At 43.7% G+C, this 19,036-nt stretch overlaps 1 protein-coding gene across 1 annotated transcript in view; it reads left to right on the top strand.

The window, feature by feature from the left end:
* Positions 1-18,783, top strand: part of LOC141008210 (leucine-rich repeat-containing G-protein coupled receptor 5-like) — a 35,919-nt gene extending 17,136 nt beyond the window's left edge. The window contains 17 exon segments of the mRNA XM_073480459.1: positions 1,007-1,222; positions 2,769-2,840; positions 7,941-8,009; positions 8,318-8,389; positions 8,894-8,965; positions 9,202-9,270; positions 10,799-10,870; positions 11,343-11,408; positions 11,839-11,910; positions 12,839-12,910; positions 13,162-13,287; positions 13,472-13,626; positions 13,738-13,821; positions 13,911-14,154; positions 14,250-14,404; positions 14,487-14,872; positions 14,874-18,783. Of these exon segments, the coding sequence (XP_073336560.1) occupies positions 1,007-1,222; positions 2,769-2,840; positions 7,941-8,009; positions 8,318-8,389; positions 8,894-8,965; positions 9,202-9,270; positions 10,799-10,870; positions 11,343-11,408; positions 11,839-11,910; positions 12,839-12,910; positions 13,162-13,287; positions 13,472-13,626; positions 13,738-13,821; positions 13,911-14,154; positions 14,250-14,404; positions 14,487-14,872; positions 14,874-15,224 (2,353 nt within the window). The 3' untranslated portion in view covers positions 15,225-18,783.
* Positions 18,784-19,036: the final 253 nt, after the last annotated feature.

The raw sequence follows: 19,036 nt of genomic DNA, 5'->3' as shown, positions 1-19,036 counted from the left end.
CCTCTTCTGTACATGAACAGAGGAGGTATTGTCAGGACACACACACAGACACACACAGACACACACACACACACACAGACAGACACACACACACAGACAGACAGACAGACAGACAGGACATGTTTATGTTGCATGTCAAATAAAGAATACAGTACTTGAGTAAATGTACTTAGTTACACTCCATCTGACTTGTACTCAGCGCTGGAAGAAGTTCGACAGAAGATCTTTAACTCAAGGAAAAACAAACAGAGTGTTTGTAAACGATAACAGCTGCTTTTTATGAACAGGACACAAAACAAGGTTGTGAAGCATCAGTTTAATCTCTAATGAGGAAAATTGTGCCGTTAAATAAATGCGATGAAGTCAAAAAGTACGCAGTCAGTGAAGTCAAAAAGTACGCAGAAGCATAAAGGAGATGAAATAAAGAGATCAGGTTTATTTCTGATCGTAAACTTACTATTTTGTAGTCTCAATCAATTTTAATTATTATTGTATTTCTTATTTCTCAGCATGGCTGCTTACTGAGCGCACACACACACACACACACACACACACACACACTCAGCATTAAGTGTGTGCTCATTAAAATACCTTCGTTTGGCCTGAGAGCTCGTCGGCCGGTCGAGTGGTGCTCGAGCAGCCTGCCGATCATTCCTCTGCGCTGTTCAAACACTTGATCTCTAATGTTCCTCTTCAGAGCGAGGAGAGGGCTCCGTTTTATATTGTGAGTCCTCAAACGCATCTCAAAGTCTCTTCACATGCAGAGAAACTGGATGTTTTTCTGTCGGTAGTTTGGTTTCACCTGTTTTTATGCTTTTTGTTTTAAACGTGCAAACAGAGAAACTCTTCTGGAGAACATCGTGCTTCATCCAGCACGTTTCCACTGACATCCTTTCACCTCCACGATAATAATAATAACAATCATGAGCTTTATTTATACAAGTGTTTCAGAGAGTTTCCAGGTGTTGTAAAACTCAACTTACACTCTTTGTATTTCTCCCTACAGACGCCTGGACGCCAATCACATCTCCAGCGTTCCCGTTGGCTGTTTCTCCGGCCTGCGCTCGCTCCGTCACCTGTGGTTGGACGATAACTCTCTGACGGAGGTGCCGGTGGAGGCTCTGGGCGAGCTGCCCGCCCTGCAGGCCATGACGCTCGCCCTCAACCACATCAGCCACGTCCCAGATAACGCCTTCAGCAAGCTGGGCCGCCTGGTGGTGCTGTACGTATACACGTTCAGAAAAGCTTCATCAAGCCATCAACGAGGTGTTTTAACCCCAACAGTAGCCTCACATCAGCCAGCAGGACATTTTAAACTTTGTACAAACAAGAAAAGCTCATAAAGTTGATTTATCATGTCCACTGACTTCAGATTAAACGCAAAACCTTCGTCAGACTGACGCGAGTTAATAACAACTCAACACCTCCATCTGATTTATCTCCATTTAATCACATCTGAACACATGTAGCTCCTCTGTCGCCTGACGTATGGATCCTTCTGTTTGTTAAACAGGTCTGTAAATCATCTGGAGTGTTTACGCTCACACAGGCTCGGTGCTTACGTTTGCTTTTTGAGTTTCTTCTTCTTATTTAGTCAGTTTTGAAAGAAAGTTAAAGTAGAGCAGAAGGAAACTGATGAGATAAGGAGGGAAAAGAAAAAGAGGAGGGAAACAGGAGTCAGCTGGTAGATTAGCCGGGTGTTCAGCCTGTAAATGAGCTGTTTACTCAGCAAGTACTGCACGGCAGCTAGTTGGTTTGTCGGTTGGTTAGTTAGTTAGCTAGTTGGTGAGTAGGTAAGTTAGCCATGGTGATTAGTCAATTGATCAGCAGTAAGTCGGCCATGAAGGCTAATAAGTTATTTAGTTTAGTTAGTCATGATGGTTAGTTAGTTGTTCAGTAGCAGGTTAGCCAGTAGATGATTCAGTTGTTTAGTAAGTAAAGAGTTAGTTGCTTAGCTGTGAGTTTACTAGTTGTTTAGTCAGTAGTTTAGCCATTTTGTATTTTTGTTTGTTAGTGGATTATAAGACTATCCAGCTGGTTAGTGCTTCAGTTCACTAACCAGTCCTTTAGTCTGAGTAAGTTAACATTAGTCAGTAGGTAAGTCAGTCAGTTTGACATTGTTAGCCTGGATGGTAGTCATTGACCGGTCACTACCTTAGCCAGCAGGAAAAGAGGGAGTTACAAGCTAGTTAGCGTGAGTTGGTTGGTTGTGCAGGTAAGTTAACTGACTTATATGAAACGTGTTGAACTGAAGTCAGATCGACGCTGTGAGTCAAACACAGAATTAACTGAACTTACAGAGACTTTTTGTTAATATTGTTGTTTGTGTGTGCGTGTGTGTGTGTGTGTGTGTGTGTGTGTGTGTGTGTGTGTGTGTGTGTGTGCAGACTGTTGCTAGGAGCTGTCACTGCATTCGGCATTAAGTTTAACCGTGTCCCTGACTGTCTGTAATGGCTCCTTAATAACATGCAAAACTTTCTGTTTGTGTGTGTGTGTGTGTGTGTGTGTGTGTGTGTGTGTGTGTGTGTGTGTGATGGCATTCAGCGCGGCAGCATTGAAGTCTGCTGTCATTTCTTTTGTCCAATCGGCTTGAAGCTAATTTGCATGAAATTACCAAAAGAAAAAAAACCTTCTTGAGAGGCCCCCGGGGCCCCTTTTAAAAAGACACACACACACACACACACACACACACACACACACACACACACACACACACACACACACTCTTTGTCTGCTTCATTAGTCCATCAGTCTCTCTTTCTCCATAGGCATCTCAACAACAATAGGATCGTTTCCATGGGAACGGACTGCTTCCACGGCCTCCACAGTTTGGAGACGCTGTAAGTTTCTGCGTGTGTGTGTGTGTGTGTGTGTGTGTGTGTGTGTGTGTGTGTGTGTGTGTGTTTTGGGGAGGAGCTGGAGAAGTCAGGGTTGAGTTGGGGTCAGGGTGAAGGGTTAGGAGATGAGACAGAGTTTAATTTATACGTCTGTAAAGAACACTTAACACGATTTATTCCAACAGCGCCTGAAGATTTAGTGAAACTTGTTTTTTTGTCCTGCTGATTGTCAGATTACACAGAGACGGGTCCTGGATGTGTTTAGCTTAGCTTGAGAGCTAACAAGTCAGTCACAGATCCATCTGACACAATGAGTTTGTCACAAAATCACAGTACATATATATATATATATATATATATATATATATATATATATATATATATATATATTCGTTTGCCTCTTTGTGACACTACAGACATCTGAGAAGAAAAAACAACTGGTGACGTTTACACACACATGCTAACTTTAAAAAACTTTATCAATTGTTCCAAAATGTGGACACACTTCACCACATGAAATAAATAAATGGGAATATTGATCACTTGAGATAACTTGAGAAGGACGAGCGCTCGGCCTCAGGTGGGCCGTCACACTCTGTAACAACTTCACCTTCAGGAAGTGTTAAATGCAAAGTGCAGAGTTTATATTTACTGAGTTTATCATATAGTAAAATTCAGATTGATTCAGCGTGATTGTTTGGGGCACTGCCTGAGGGAAATGAATGTAAAATGACTGTGAGGAGAATCAAAACTATCATAATAACTTTCCCCAGCGAACCTCCTCAGCAAGTTTCTTATCTTTGCACTTTGCCTTGTTTATTTTTCTGCACTAGCTTCTCCAGTTTCTTGTGCAGTGTATTCAGATATAATATTGATTCTAATGATGTAAAAATCACATTTATTTTAATCATAAAAGGAACGAAACACTGGATGAAGGTTCAGGGGCACTAAAACATTAGTAGTATTAATAACCTTGGTGATGCTGCAAGAGCAGAGTGAAAGATCTTCTTTTCTCAAGACAGTAATTAAAAATGTGAAGTTTACCCAGAGGAGGACCCCAAAGCGAGGGACACCTGTAGGAACACTGGATTTAACTTTTGTTTACTTTACTTTAGCAAACTTTCCTTCAAAATAGAGGATTGAAACAAACAACCTTAAAAGATTCAATCAGAGATTCAGAAGGAATCAGATTTGATAAGCGGATGTTGAACATGCTGTAAAACCACATCACGTATTTATGAAGAAATTAAAAACTGAAACATCTGCACAAAACAAATAGTGTTTAATGTCTCAGAGCTGTTTGTTGGACCACACACAGGAGACAGCAATACATGGTGCACAAAACAAACATAACACAACTATTTTAATAAGAATAGAAGTTTTCTAAATGTTTTGACTGTGAGGATTTTACTTTGAAAAGCAGCTACGTAGAAGTCTTTCCTTCTTCACCCCATGTTTCTCTGATAACACTCGTTCAGTCACGTCGTTCACTTGATGTTTGTGCTTTTTTTTGTCAGTCAGTCAAAACTCACAATAACACTCATGAATCTGCGGAAGTGACACGAGACTACGCGTCCACTTGTACTCGCGGTTTGCTCGTGACTTCAGAGAGTATTTCTGGATATTAAGAAAGAGTTGAGGTCAGATTAACCTGTGTGTGTTTATGTTGTTGTGTGTGTGTGTGTGTGTGTGTATAATCTGAGGAATGTGTGTGTGTGTGTGTGTGTGTGTGTGTAGAAATGTTTCTGTTTTCTCAGTCAACCAGAGAAGCAGGTTTAAACACACAAACACACACTGCCTTCATTTGGAAATACTTCTGAATGTGTGTGTGTGGCTCTGTGTGTGGCCCTGGCTGTATGCTAATCATAATTACTATTCATGCACACACACACACACCCACAGGCAGCATGTGTGTGTGTGTGTGTGTTGGGAGGCTGTGTACCTGTACGATCAGAAATAATAAACCACAGCGGAGACTCATGTTCATCTGAAACTACAAACACAAACAGAGAGAGACGAAGAAAACGGAAATGAAAACAGAAAAAAATAAATTGAAACAACAAGCTCAGTTCGCTCTTAAAGGAAAACACACCCGGCTTTTACAAGAGCGTCAGTGTCTCGTTCAGCTGTGGTGGTTTCCCTCCTCGAGCCCACCTCAGCTTCACCTAAGCCCCGTTCCTGCTGCCCAAATTAGGATGTTCTGGTTCCAGTAAGTGACGAAAATGGTGGTTAGCAGAAAAACCCGAAATCCAGCTCTTAAAACATCCCTTTGAAAACCTCTGAAGCACCACAAAATACTGTGTAACTGTCTGTGGCTCTCATGAAACCCCCCGAAAAACCACCGAGAATGATGTGGGAGAGGCTGAGACACCTGTCAGTCAAGACAAACACATTCCTGAACAGCATTAAAGGAATAATTCAACTTATCTGCAGCTCAGCTTATTGACTTTTGTTCACCGACTAACCGCCACCTAACTTGAGTCGATGACACACCTTCACAGAGATGATCATAAACATGGATCAGAGGCCTGTCATGATAATTATGTCATCGACTCACTGATGTCTTCACATGACCGTGATCATTTCTGCTGATCTCAGTATAGGATATTAGCATTTTTAATGTTTGTTTCACGTACCAATGTCAAATAAAGTTCATTGCTCTTTTAAAGGGTGAACCTGCATTATCATGCTATTATAATTTCATTATATCAGTGACAGTAATATTGTTTATTATGTATTTATGGGAAATATCTGTAAAGCAACAGTTCACCTAAAAATGTTGATATAAAGTCAGGCTCAGTCATCATCTCCTCCTGATGATATAAAGTCAGGCTCAGCCATCATCTCCTCCTGATGATATAAAGTCAGGTGAAGTCTCGTAGTCCACAGAATATTTCTGGAGCTTCACAGTAAAACAGAGTTGCAGCGTTCTGCTGAACAGCTGAAGCAGCTGGAGACTAAACAAAAAACATCAGATGTCTCCATGCAGCTTGTCTGCTGTGATCCAAGTCTGCAGAAGCCCCGAGATCACAAACGGATCTGAGAAGATGTTATTTACACTCTTTCTAAAGCTTCTCTGCAGCTGCTAAGCTAGAAGTGTTAGCATGCACTGCGTCTGAAGTGTGTGCACGAGCTCGACCGCACGTCGAGGGAGTAAATGACGACTTTTCAAATCAGTTTGGGATCTTCCCAGTCTGAAGCTGACATTCCCAGTATGAAGCTGATGTTCCCAGTATTAAGCTGTGTTACCAGTATAAATATGATTTTCCCAGTATAGAGCAAACATTAGCTTTGTATTAGCAGTGTAGAGATAAAACATTCCCAGTTCAGAATTGTTTCTCCCAATCTAAAGCGGACATTTTTAGTCAAACGCAGATCATTCCCAGTATAAAGTTGGTTTTCCATCTCCAGAAATTCATGCAAACATCCAGGATGCTCCAAAAACCCAACGACAACATGAACACTAGTGCACATCCAAACATGCTCTCTGTTACTGATGATTCAGCCGCTTGAGTTTCCAGCAGTCAGCTGACATTATCTCTGGGAGAAACTCACAGCAGGACGCCTGATGTTCTCCCACCCACCAACATAACCTGTTGAACCTAATCAGCACGCACAATTTACAGCACGACATGACGATCACTGAGAGAAACTCTGGAAACTCTCCCGCGATCCTCCCTCAACCCGCCGGATCAGAAACCTCCCATCCAATCACAGCCTTCCAAACTCCATCAATAATAGTTTGGCAGAACGCTATTGTTGCTACAAATCATCCTCTGAACACACACACACACACACACACACACACACACACACACACTCGTAATCACACAGTCAGCACCACACTGAAGCAATTTCAATTTAATGGTATTTTCACAATGTGGCAGCTTCATTCCACACAGTGTTTGTGTGTGTGTGTGTGTGCGTGCGTGCGTGCGTGCGTGCGTGCGTGCGTGCGTGCGTGTGTGCGTGCGTGTTATAGCCACCTGCATCCCAGAGATGGATGAGAGGACCTAATTGAAGCCATGTGTCGGCTGGGAGAATGCTCTAGTCTCTGCTGGTGATGAAAGAAAAGAGCGAGGCACAGTTAAATGTTTCTTTAATAAACTGAAAAGACGGAAAAAAGATTAAGCTAAACATCAGGTTTGAAACACAAACATTTACATGAGAAGCTTTTCCCAGTCCGAAGCTGACATTCCCACAGAGCTGCAGAGCTGGCACTTCCACTTCAGAGCCAACTCTGAGCTGTCATCCCAAATATAAAGCTGTGTTACCAGTCTAAATATCATTTTCCCAGGATAGAGCAGACGTTACATGTGTAGATCTGGTATTCCCAATCTAGATGTGACAATTCCCAGTACAGAGTTAGTATCAGTCTAGAGCTGAAAAGTTCCCAGTTTGCAGCTGATTTTCCCAGTCCAGAGCTGACGTTTGGAGTTGAGAGCTCGCCAGTCCCAGTACACGCCTGGTACTTCCCGTCTAGAGCTGACATTCCCAGTATATAGTTCGTATTCCCATCTACTGAGAGGTGGTAGAGTTGTTATTCCTATTATAGGACATACAAAATCTCATATAGAGTGGGTATTCCCATTCCAGGAAAGATTAAATCAAATGTAGTGTTGGTATTCCCAGTCTAGGACTGACAATCCCAGTATGCAGCTGGTATTCCCACTCATAAGATGACTGTTATTAGCAGCTGACCATTTCTAGAGTGGATCTTGTCCCGTCTCATATTTTCATCCCACCAGAAAGAGTATTCCCATTATAGCACAGAGGAAATCACATGTGGAGTTCGTATTCCCAGCCTAGACATGATTATTCCCAGTAAACAGCTGGTATTCCCAGTCTAGAGCTGTCCACTGGCAGTGGTATCTGGCATTCCCATTAAAAGTTGACTATTCTATATTTAGTCTATATTTTGGAAGATAAGTCCTGATTCCTGATTTAAAGCTAATCACAATTTCTCTAGTGAAGAGTTGACAATTCCCAGTGTGTGTGTGTGTGTGTGTGTGTGTGTGTGTGTGTGTGTGTGTGTGTGTGTGTGTGTGTGTGTGTGTGTGTGTTCTGAGTTGCCGTCATTTCTAACGTCTGTTTGTCTCTCAGGGATTTAAACTACAACAGTCTGGCGGAGTTTCCGACGGCCGTTCGCTCGCTCAGCCACCTCAAAGAACTGTGAGTCCGATGTGTTTCTGTGTGTTTGATGTAAAACAGCGCCTGTGAGTCCAGTCGGACGAGACCGGCTCAGGTTCTTCAGCAAACATCAGCAGAACAGGTTTCTGTCTGCTGAAAAACAGAACAGTTCATCATGTTTGCCTCAGAATCAGAGTGTTTTTGTCCTGGTTGGTTTTAGACGTGTTGCTTTAGTACTTTTACTTAAATAAAGGACGTGAGCACTTTTTCCAGCTTCCACTGTTCACCGGTAACAGATCAGGAACGGAGGAGGAAAGAAAAAACTAATTTCCGTTCTGTTTCCTGTTTAGTGGTTTCCATAGTAACAACATCCAGTCGATCCCCGAGCACGCCTTCACCGGGAACCCCTCACTCATCACCATGTAGGTACCACTGACCCGTCTCATACACGACCCAACTCAAGGTCATCTGTCAACAGACGTGTCTCCATGAAGAAAGACTGTGATGCAGTTGAAAGCTCAGGGAAGAGTTGTGATGTTCTCCCAAGGACAAGAATGAACCTTAATGCTTCATCACGCTTCTGTTTTTATTTACCTCTTTTAAAATCTTTTTATATTGCCTTGACTTTCTTATATATCTTGTTTTGTAGATTGAAGAGAGACGGAGGTTTGACATGTCTTGTCTTATTGTTGAAAGATGCTACACAAGTAAACTTTCCTTTCCTCCATGTCTGAGAAATCATCTTTCAGTTAATTGAAAAATGAATCAGAGGAATTGAAGCATTCAAATGTCACGTTTCTGCAAAGTAAACCTTAAATATCAGACAAGGAGCGACAACTCTAGTCAGCTGTTCTTCAGTTTGTTGCCTCATGTGTTTGTTCTGATGATGATGATGTCATGAAGCTGTTTGTGTGTCTGTTTCATAGATTTTTCTACGACAACCCGATCCAGTCTGTCGGACGATCTGCCTTTCAGAACCTACCAGAGCTGCGAACACTGTGAGACACACACACACTCTTTTTACGGTAACACTGATGTTTCTGAGTTCTCCTTCATCCACAGACTGACACCAGAATCAGTCCGACCTGCTGACTCAGTGATTAGCTGCTGCCTCATTAAATCAGACACTAATTACACAAACAATGTAAACGCAGACTGAAACAAAACGACACCACACAAACGCTGCAAACGTCTGTCATCTAGACGCAAACACAAACTCTCTGTGTGTTTTCAGCTCTCTGAACGGAGCCGCAGATCTCACCGAGTTTCCAGATCTGACAGGAACCAAGAGCCTGGAGAGCCTGTAAGACACACACACACACACACACACACACACACACACACACACACACACACACACACACACAGGAATGCCTCATGTGCGAGTGTGTTTGCTGTTGTAGTCCACACCAGTGTGTGCCGTCATTAATCCGCTGCAGTTTTTATTCCATATGACGGACTGTAACTTTATTTTTCTGCAGCTCGGCCTGAAATTGAAGCCGTCGCTTTGCTCCTTGTTGTGACCCAGTTTCTCCTCGTCATAATAAACACCTCCACCGTGTTTATTTTCTTGTATTTTTCCATTTAAACTCATTTGTGGAAGCAGTGTGTGTTTAGCAGTCACCTCACACTGAACCAGTAGGTGGAAATCAAAACTAAACAAACTGTCACACATTCTTCATCTCTCTGCTTTTAAACTGTGACTGTGCGCCTCGACGTCCTGACATGAGTGGAAACTTCATGTACAGTGAAATTTGAAACATTGTAGCGCAACTAGCTTTACTTCAGCTCTCACAAAACAGTGTGTAAGAGTTTAATATTATAATATAACACTAACAGCACGCACCTGGTGTGGTTCTGTCTTTTATTATAATGTCTTTGTATCATTGTCCAGCACTCAGTTCACTTTAAATGCACCTAAAGTCATCATAATGTTCTTTAAAAGCACCTGAACACACCACAGTTTACCTGAACACATCACAGTTTACCTGAACACACCACAGTTTACCTGAACACACCACAGTTTACCTGAACACATCACAGTTTACCTGAACACAACACAGTGCAACAATGCAGTTTTGATGCACTTGAACCCACCATAATACTGTTTAAATGTTCCCAAACACACCAGAAGTCACCTGAACACATCATCACACATTTTCACGATTCCTAAACACACCAAAGTACAATCTGTACTTTGAAAGCACCTGAACACACCATGATTCAACTAAGCACGTCATAGTACAACTCTGACGCACCTGAACGCAACACAAAGCTTCTGAAATGCTCCTGAATGCAACATAATAGTTTTTAATTAATACATTAATAGATAAATTAATACAATTACATCCTCTGTATTCCTGAACACACCATAGTTCAACCTAACATAATGCAACATAATGCATTTTAAATGTACCTGCACACACCATAATGCTTTTGTAAATGTTCCTGAACGCACCATAGTACCATGTATAACCCCTCTGATGCACATGAACACAGTATAATTCACCTTAGCACCATCATCCATCTTGAGTGTGCCTGAGAATGTTTTCTAAATGCACCTGAACACACCATAGTACAACCTAGTACAACTGAACACACTGCGATTCCTTTTAACTGTCCCTGAATGCAACATAGTACTATGTATAACACCTTTGGTGCACATGAACACACCATAATTCATCTAATCATATCATCATACATCTTCAGTGCTCCTGTTTACACCACAGTGAATGATGAACATCATCTGACGTGTTTCTGTGTGTGTGTGTGTGTGTGTGTGTGTGTGTGTGTGTGTGTGTGTGTGTGTGTGTGTGTGTGTGTGTGTGTAGGACTATCACAGGAGCTCGGATCACCTCTCTGCCCAGTTCAGTGTGTGAACAGCTTCAAAACCTTCAGCTGCTGTGAGTCCAAATATAAACCTCTGGAGCTGAGACGACGCAGACTGAACGAATCATATAATTAACTTCATTATTGGAGGAAACTGTTTCACTAATCAGGAGTCGTTACAACAAACACAAAGTCCAGCTGAGGCTCATGTGAATGTCATTAGTTCTGCAGGTATTTGGTCATAAACTTAAGTATTGGACACATTAACATGTTGATCTGATGATGGCGCTAGAGGAGAAATCAGCATCACCAGAGTTGTTATGATTCATCCTGAGAGGATGGTGGTGGTAGTTGAGATATTTGTGGTGAACATCACCGTCCCTGTCGTGCTTTAAGGTAGAAAATACTACTAATATATATACTTATAATATATTTTAATAAGCTGTGTCGTCAGCTGTGAGCTCCTGTTGACGAGCTGCACTGTGATGCGTTCAGTGTCTTTTGGATGTTTGAACTGCGATGACATCTGAGGCTTTCTCTCCGCAGTGATCTCTCCTATAATCAGATCCGGACTCTTCCCAGTTTCTCCGGCTGTGAGAGCGTTCAGAAGATGTGAGTTTTATTTTCTGAAACTATCGTTTATTAGGTTTTTATGTTGTTTATAATGTTTTTTATTTGTTTGACACAAATCTCTTTGTATTCAGACCTTTGAAAAGCCTCGAACACACAGCTATCTAATCCGCTTCGCTGTCACTGTATGCTTAACAGTTACCATAGCAACCAGTAAAGTACATCCAGCTGTGAATTATGGGAATAATTAGCACTGTTGTGGTCCATGTTTGACCAATCAGATCCCTCAGACACTGAACTCTGTGTGCTGCAAAACAGATTGATAAACGTGATGTAATGGAAACATTCAGAGCTAATGTGTGTGTGTGTGTGTGTGTGTGTGTGTGTGTGTGTGTGTGTGTGTGTGTGTGTGTGTGTGTGTGTGTGTGTGTGTGTGTCTGTGTGTGTGTGTGTGTGTGTGTGTGTGTTGCAGTGATCTGCACCATAACGAGATAGAGGAACTGGAGGAGAACACCTTCCACGGTCTGGTGTCACTGCGCTCTCTGTAAGAACACACACACACACACACACACTGACACACACACACACACTGACACAAACACACACACACACTCTCACACACACACACACACACACTCACACACACACACACACAGGTTTAATCAGGCTGCAGATCTGCGCAGTGATCCGAAGACGTCCTCTTTAAACACTTCCAAATGGAAACACACACAGATGCAGGTGGTCTGACTGTTGATTGGTGGACAGGTGTGATGACAGAGTTTGAACCAAAGCCAGGAAACAAGTACTACGACTGATACTACGACAGATACTACGGATACTACAGATACTACTACTGATACTACAACTGATACTACTACTGATCTTCAGTGTTAGAAGAAGTGTCAGTTACAGAAAGTGTAGATTATAGTTATTGATTAATGTGGTAAACTGATAAATATAGACCTCATTTTAACTTCTTTATATTCTCCCCAGTAGAGTAATCTATTATAATACAACATGAGTTATTAGTTCATCTTTTGTATTTATAATATCAATCAATAAAAACGTATGAGAAATATAAAATTTGCCACAAACACATTTTAGTTTGTCACTATAACAACTATAATCTGAGTTCATAATAAATGTTAATTAACCGTAACGTTTGTTCCTTATTTCCTTCCACCTCTCTGTCATGTGTTTATGACTCGTTTTATTATCGTATTATAGAAATAAGAGTATTATAACACACACACACACACACACACACACACGCTGGGATTAGAAACAAAGACCGGCTGTAAAGTGAAACCCGTGATGTTTGGTTTTTAATCCCAGCTAACATGCGTCCAGTTCAGGTCGACACTCAGAGGTCACTGACAGATTAAATAAACTCAGACTGGCCGACAGAAACACTGAATGTACACAGCAGGTTGCCGGTTCGACTCCCTCACTGCCCCCGTGTCTCTCTGCAGTGACTTATCGTGGAACAGGTTGTCGTCGGTGAAGCCGAACTCGTTCTCCGCTCTGCCCGCTCTGACCAAGCTGTGAGTAACCATGACAACCTCATCACCTCGTCACCTGACGACGCGATTGATCCAATATTTGCATTTTATTAATGGTGGCCCTGAAGGTCAAAACTCAACAACAAGGCCACCGTAATATTGGACATGTTAGTATTTAATGTACTTAGTTACTTTTTACCACTGTTCAGTATTGTGATAACGTTTTGGAAAGTCATGGAAAACATCCTTGAAACAACCTGGAAACCTCTGTTCCTCTCTCTCTCTCTCTGCAGTGACCTCTCGTCCAATCAGCTGTCGTCTCTGCCTCTGATTGGCCTCCAGAGTTTAACTCACCTGCGATTGGCTGGAAACACAGAGCTGATGGAGTTAATACCCCGAGAGGACCTGCCCAGAGTCAGGTGAACACACACACACACACACACACACACACACACACACACACACACACACACACACACACACCTGTCCCTACGTCCGAGCATTTAAAGGGACATTCTGCTGAAGAGCAGGTGTAATAAAGTGGATTTAAACACTGATGAATGAGGTGGATGTTACAGGAGGTTTGTGTTTGGTTGTGTTCAGGGTGATGGAGCTTCCCTACGCCTTCCAGTGCTGCGCCTTCGTCTCCTGTGAGAGGAGAGGAGGAGGAGGTGGAGGAGGTGGAGGAGCTTCATCCTGGGAGAGGGAGGAGGCAGCAGACTCTACGGGGAAAGAAACCTCCGTCCTCTCCAGTCAAGGTGGCACAAACACATGAACACCGCCATTAAAATGTGACGAATATTGTGCTTTGAGTGACATTTCAAAGTAAAAGTCTCTGATGTCCTGCCGTCCTTGCTGTGTGTCTGCAGTCGATCAGGACTGGGAGGATTTTCTGCTGGATTTTGAAGATGAACCCAAACTTCAGCACTCAGTCCACTGCAGCCCGGCACCAGGTGACGCACACGAGTTCACAGCGACAGTTAAACACAGCTGACAGGTGTTTAACGGCATGTTAATTGAAACCGATTCGATCCTCCTCCAGGTCCGTTCCGCCCCTGCCTCCACCTGCTCGGCAGCTGGTTGATCCGTGGAGGGGTGTGGCTCATCGCAGCGCTCTCATTGGTCAGCAACAGCCTGGTCGTCCTGTCGGTTTTCTTTTCTCCAGCCTCCTCCGTGACGCCACCCAAGCTGCTGATTGGTCTGCTGGCCCTGGTGAACGGCCTGATGGGAGTGTGGAGCGGCTGGCTGGCGGCGGTGGACGCGTGGACGTATGGAAGCTTCTGGAGGTAAAAAACACAGACTGAACTTCTGTTTCCAGAGTATAAAAGTCACTCAGCTGTAGGGTAACACAGGTGTTGGACTTCATCACTTCCTGTTGCAGGTACGGGGCGAGGTGGGAGAGCAGCTTCCTGTGTCGACTCAGCGGCTTCCTGTGTGTATTTGCGTCACAGACCGGCCTCTTCCTGCTCACCGTCGCAGCTCTGGAGCGATGCCTCGCCGCCGCCGCACGCCGCTACAAAACTGACGGACACAACGGTGAGAAAAAACATCTCAACACACACAAGCACGTAAAGTTTTTCCTGGTCATGACCTCCTCTTCACTCTCCTCTCTCTCCAGGTCGCCCCTCGTCGCCGCTGTCCGTCCATCTCGCCGTCTGTCTGTGTTTCCTGCTGGGCCTCGCCGTCACGTTGCCCCCCCTGGTGGCCGGACACAGTAGCACCTCCCTCTGTCTGCCGCTGCCTTCCTCCTCCTCCTCCTCCTCGCTGGCCTTCACAGTCTCCCTCGTGCTCCTCGACTCGCTGTGTTTCCTACTGATGACGGTCGCCTACACTCGCCTCTACTGTCGCGCCAACAAAGCTCCACCCGCCGCTGAAGAGGAGGTGGCGTTGACTCGACATGTCGCCTGGCTGCTCTTCTCTGACTGCCTCCTCTACCTCCCCGTCGCCTTCCTCTCCTTCTCCTCCCTGCTTCGTCTCCCCGCCGCCGGCCCAGAGGCAGCGAAGGGGGGTGCTGCTGCTGGTGGCGCCGCTGCCGGCCTGCGTCAACCCGCTGCTCTACATCCTCTTCAACCCGCTCGCCCGGCAAGAGCTGGCTGCGCTCGCCAAACGCACCTGCGGGGCCGTGGGGGTGGCCAGACTCGGCAGGGGAGGAGGAGCAGGAGGAGGAGGAGCTGGAGGAAGGTCGAGGCCGAACGTGATGGATTCAACGTACGACGAGGACGCAGAGAAACAGTCGTGTGACTCGACGCAGGCGCTGGTGGCGGTCGGAGGCACGAAGGAGGAAGAGGAGGAGGAGAGCGGAGGAGGAAGGAGTGAGAGGCAACATTCAGTGGCGTTTGTTGTTCCTCATCATTAGACTGACTCACAAACACACACACACACACACACACACACAACACAGTCTGAAGTTCTCACCTGCCAAAGTCAAATGTGTTGAACTGATCGGTCAGATTCAGTCTGTGGTCTCTTCTGGAGGAGTTTATTTAGCTTTTATTGTGAAGGAGAGGAGACAGGAAATAGACAAAAAAAGCAGCTGACTTGTAACAAACATATCAGATCCGACTCGAATTGAGGACGTTTCAGTTTCTTAAGGCAGCTCCTGGATTATTACTTCAACTCCTGTCGTATAAAAAAAGACTGTCAGAACCCAGTTTAAGACTTGAGTTGGTCCGAAGGCCCAAATACAGATATAATTAAGAGGTCAGTCCGTCTCTACACCGTCACTGCCCACTGATGAGAACAGAAGCTCGAACATTTTGAATTGAAAACATACTGTATGTTTTTATCCAAACCCAATCGCCAGATTAAATGTCAGCATCGTACATTTCGTCAAACCGCGGATACGTTGCAACTTTATATACTTTATATACTTTATATTAATTTTTGTCTCGTGACAACACCGGGCTTGTGTTCTGGTTAGGTGTAAAAAAAGATGATGTTTTGGCTTAAACACCTGGTTCTGTCACCACAAACGTGGCTGGAAAATGTCCTGATGTCGACAATCATCCAGTGGTGTCAGGAGTAAAAATGTGTGAGCACAGTGGTCTCTTGCTCGGCCGGCGTCTTGTCAAAACAAATTCAGGTGGTGTGACGCTTACAAATGTTGAAACACCATCTTAAACAGTGGCCTCTTGCTCGGCAGCTATTGTGTCCAGCTGTCACTCAAACAAACGTGTAACGCCGACATTTTTATTCAAGCGACTGAACTGTTTTATCTTTTTATTTATGTTTTAATTTTAAAGACCACGTGACTCTTACTGTAGCGCCACCCTCAGGACAAACTTCACATTTCTAGCTAATGATTTTTGATCTGTCCACGTCCTTCATGTGAGCGGCGCTAACAGAACTTTTGGCAGGTGAGTCATGGACCTTTAGACCTCACACACACACACACGACACACACACACACACGCACACACACACACACACACTGCAGACTGATGGGATGTTGTGGTAGCAAATGTAGCAGAGGACGGTGAACGACACGAAGGTGCTCACCATGTACAGTTCACGCCGCCGGTTTGAGTCCAACTCTCTCTCTCTCTTTGTTTGTCTTTGTCTCTGTTTTTATTTCTTCTTTAAAAACGACCTGAAAATCAGATCAAAAGGACTTTAACATCTTCTACTCTCTGATTGGTCGATCCAAGACTTTATGCTGGAGGACACACACACACACACAGACACACACAGACACACACAGAGGCTTTGTGAGCAGTCAGCAGCTTTTATTTTGAAATACGACACGATTTACAGCATTGTGTTACCAAACATCCGACCAAATGTTCCACCAAACGCTGTTGGGCATTGTGTGTGCGTGTGCATGTGCGTGCATGTGCATGTGTGTGTGTGTGTGTGTGTCCACAGCTAATATGTTTTTGCGAGTGTGTGTGAAATCTGCAGTGTGTGTGTGAGTTTTGTCACAGAGTCGATCTCAGAAACTGAGAGCAGGAATCAGAAGACAAACAGGAGACGCTCGTGTTCTGCTGCTGAACGACGTCCAGGAACTTGTCGTCTTTATCTGTAATATCGATAAAGTTTTCTCTTTCCCATGAAAACATCAAAATCAGCATTAATTGAAGCGCCGTTCTGCTGAATTTTTCTGTTTATCTCTCAGAGTTTCTGAATCGTGCGTCAAAAACGTCCACACAGGAAGCATTCAGACATCACATGACGCCAGTGTCTGCTGATAAAATACCAGCCATGAACTGAAAATGCATCTTTTTCTCTCAGTTTCACACCTAAAAAAAAAAAAAACGGAGCTTCTTAAAAACTGTTGACGAGGAAAACGATGAGCTGATCTTCCCGAGACAGTGTCACCAAAATCAAATCAAACTGTGGTCAGTTGTTTTCTGACCCACAAATGAAGCGAGAGGACACATTAACAGCAATTTCAGGTTTTTCCAGAAGTTAAAGACTAAATAACAAGTCTGAATGTGTGAATGTACTGTGTGTGTGTGTGTGTGTGTGTGTGTGTGTACAGTAAATGTGTACATATTGTTGTAAATACAAGCTACTGTGACAATCCTATTTTCTATTGTTAGACTGTGAGAAATGTGTTTGTACCTGTTTACACTCTTCAGTTCAAGTGTCTGACATCAGGACTGAATCCAGATTCAGTTTTATTTACAGTTCGTCTCCGTGAGTCGGATGAGACATCTGTCTGTCTCGGTCGTCCCAGGTTAGATGGTCCAGAGGGCGGCGCCTTTACATGATCAACGCTGTGAAGCAGTGAAGTAATGTGCTTTTTCCAGTCAAGCCTCCAGGAAGAGCGCCACTTTTCATGACTGGTCAAACTTTGTAATTACATCGTCACGTGGTTCCTTTTTTCCCGTAAGCTAACGTTGTGAAAGAAGCGTCTGTAAAACATTGGTTGATTTCTTTTAGCGTCACAACTGCCGAGAAATGACTCGTTTCACTGTCAGAATTTGAGCCATTCGGTCCGATAACCATTCTTAAATAACCCGTATCTGTCAGAGGAAACAGAAATATGAATCTACCAATCACATCGGGTCTTTCTGTATATTAGTCAGCTCGTATCGTGGCCACAACCACGTCTCCCATCGTGCTTCAGTCGGTCCCTCTCACTTCGGTGTGTCACTGTGGGTCGTCTTGAATGAGTCTTGGATCCACTTTTCTCGAGGTCAGACACATGAAACGACTCAGTGTCAAAGAGGTGACGACTGGTTTCAACACATTCTCAGTGTTTTTGTTGTTTATGTTGTAAAAACGTTAAAGTCTGATTCCTGCATGAGTCTGACGATCATCATCCACATCCTCAACGACCACGTGAGCTTTTTACACAAATCTGATGTGAGCTAAAAATAAAGAAGGTCCACTTACTAATGCAGCTGTCAGCCACATCTCACCGTCTTCATCAGAGTGTGGAGCTTCCTGAGCAGCACAAATTAAACATACCTGACGACGTCGCTGATCCGTCTCCACGACGACTGAGCAAACCCAATCCAATGAGGAAGACGTGTGATGTGGTAGAAAGCTCCGGAAAAAAGTGAATAAGTAGTTGTTTCTTTTTTACATCTAGTTAAATTTGGAATAAAATTTGTATTCATACATTTTTTTTACTGTGCTGCATTTTTAATTTGTTATATATTGGTTGTTAGGGGGTGGGGTCTGGTTTTCTGGCTCCGCCCACATCCGCAGCCATGGAAACGTAAAATAAAAGATAAAAAGCATTGACTGTTTGAACGTCCGACGTGTGTGACGGTTTAACTGTGATCAGCACTTAAAATCTCTGCAAGTAAAAACAAAACAAGGTCTTTTAAAGCTGCAGCGACTCGGCCGTCCTGTGTTTTCTCTCCCTGTTGTAAACTTTTGTAAAATATTTGAATGTTTTCTGTTATTTTAGCTTCCAGAGTTTAAAGTTTGTGATGTAAATAAAACAACAACGTGGCTGTAAATGTGTGTGTGTGTGTGTGTGTGTGTGTGTGTCATGATTCATCCATACATCCAACACTCTGAGACAGTTTGACGCTGCTGTGACTCATTTGGGCTAAAAGGTTTGAATATGAGCGATTACACAATGATGCACAGCCGCATTCAGAGCTGAGAGGTTTGTGTTGTCGTCAGCTCATCATTCCACATCAGCGGAGACAAAGACGTGTCTCAAGGTTTCAATGACGAATAAACAGATATTTTTAGTATCATCAATGA

This window comes from Pagrus major, chromosome 14, assembly GCF_040436345.1.
Source record: "Pagrus major chromosome 14, Pma_NU_1.0".
NCBI lineage: Eukaryota > Metazoa > Chordata > Actinopteri > Spariformes > Sparidae > Pagrus > Pagrus major.
Note: the sequence above shows the minus strand (reverse complement) of the source record. Positions and strands in the feature narration are given on the sequence as shown.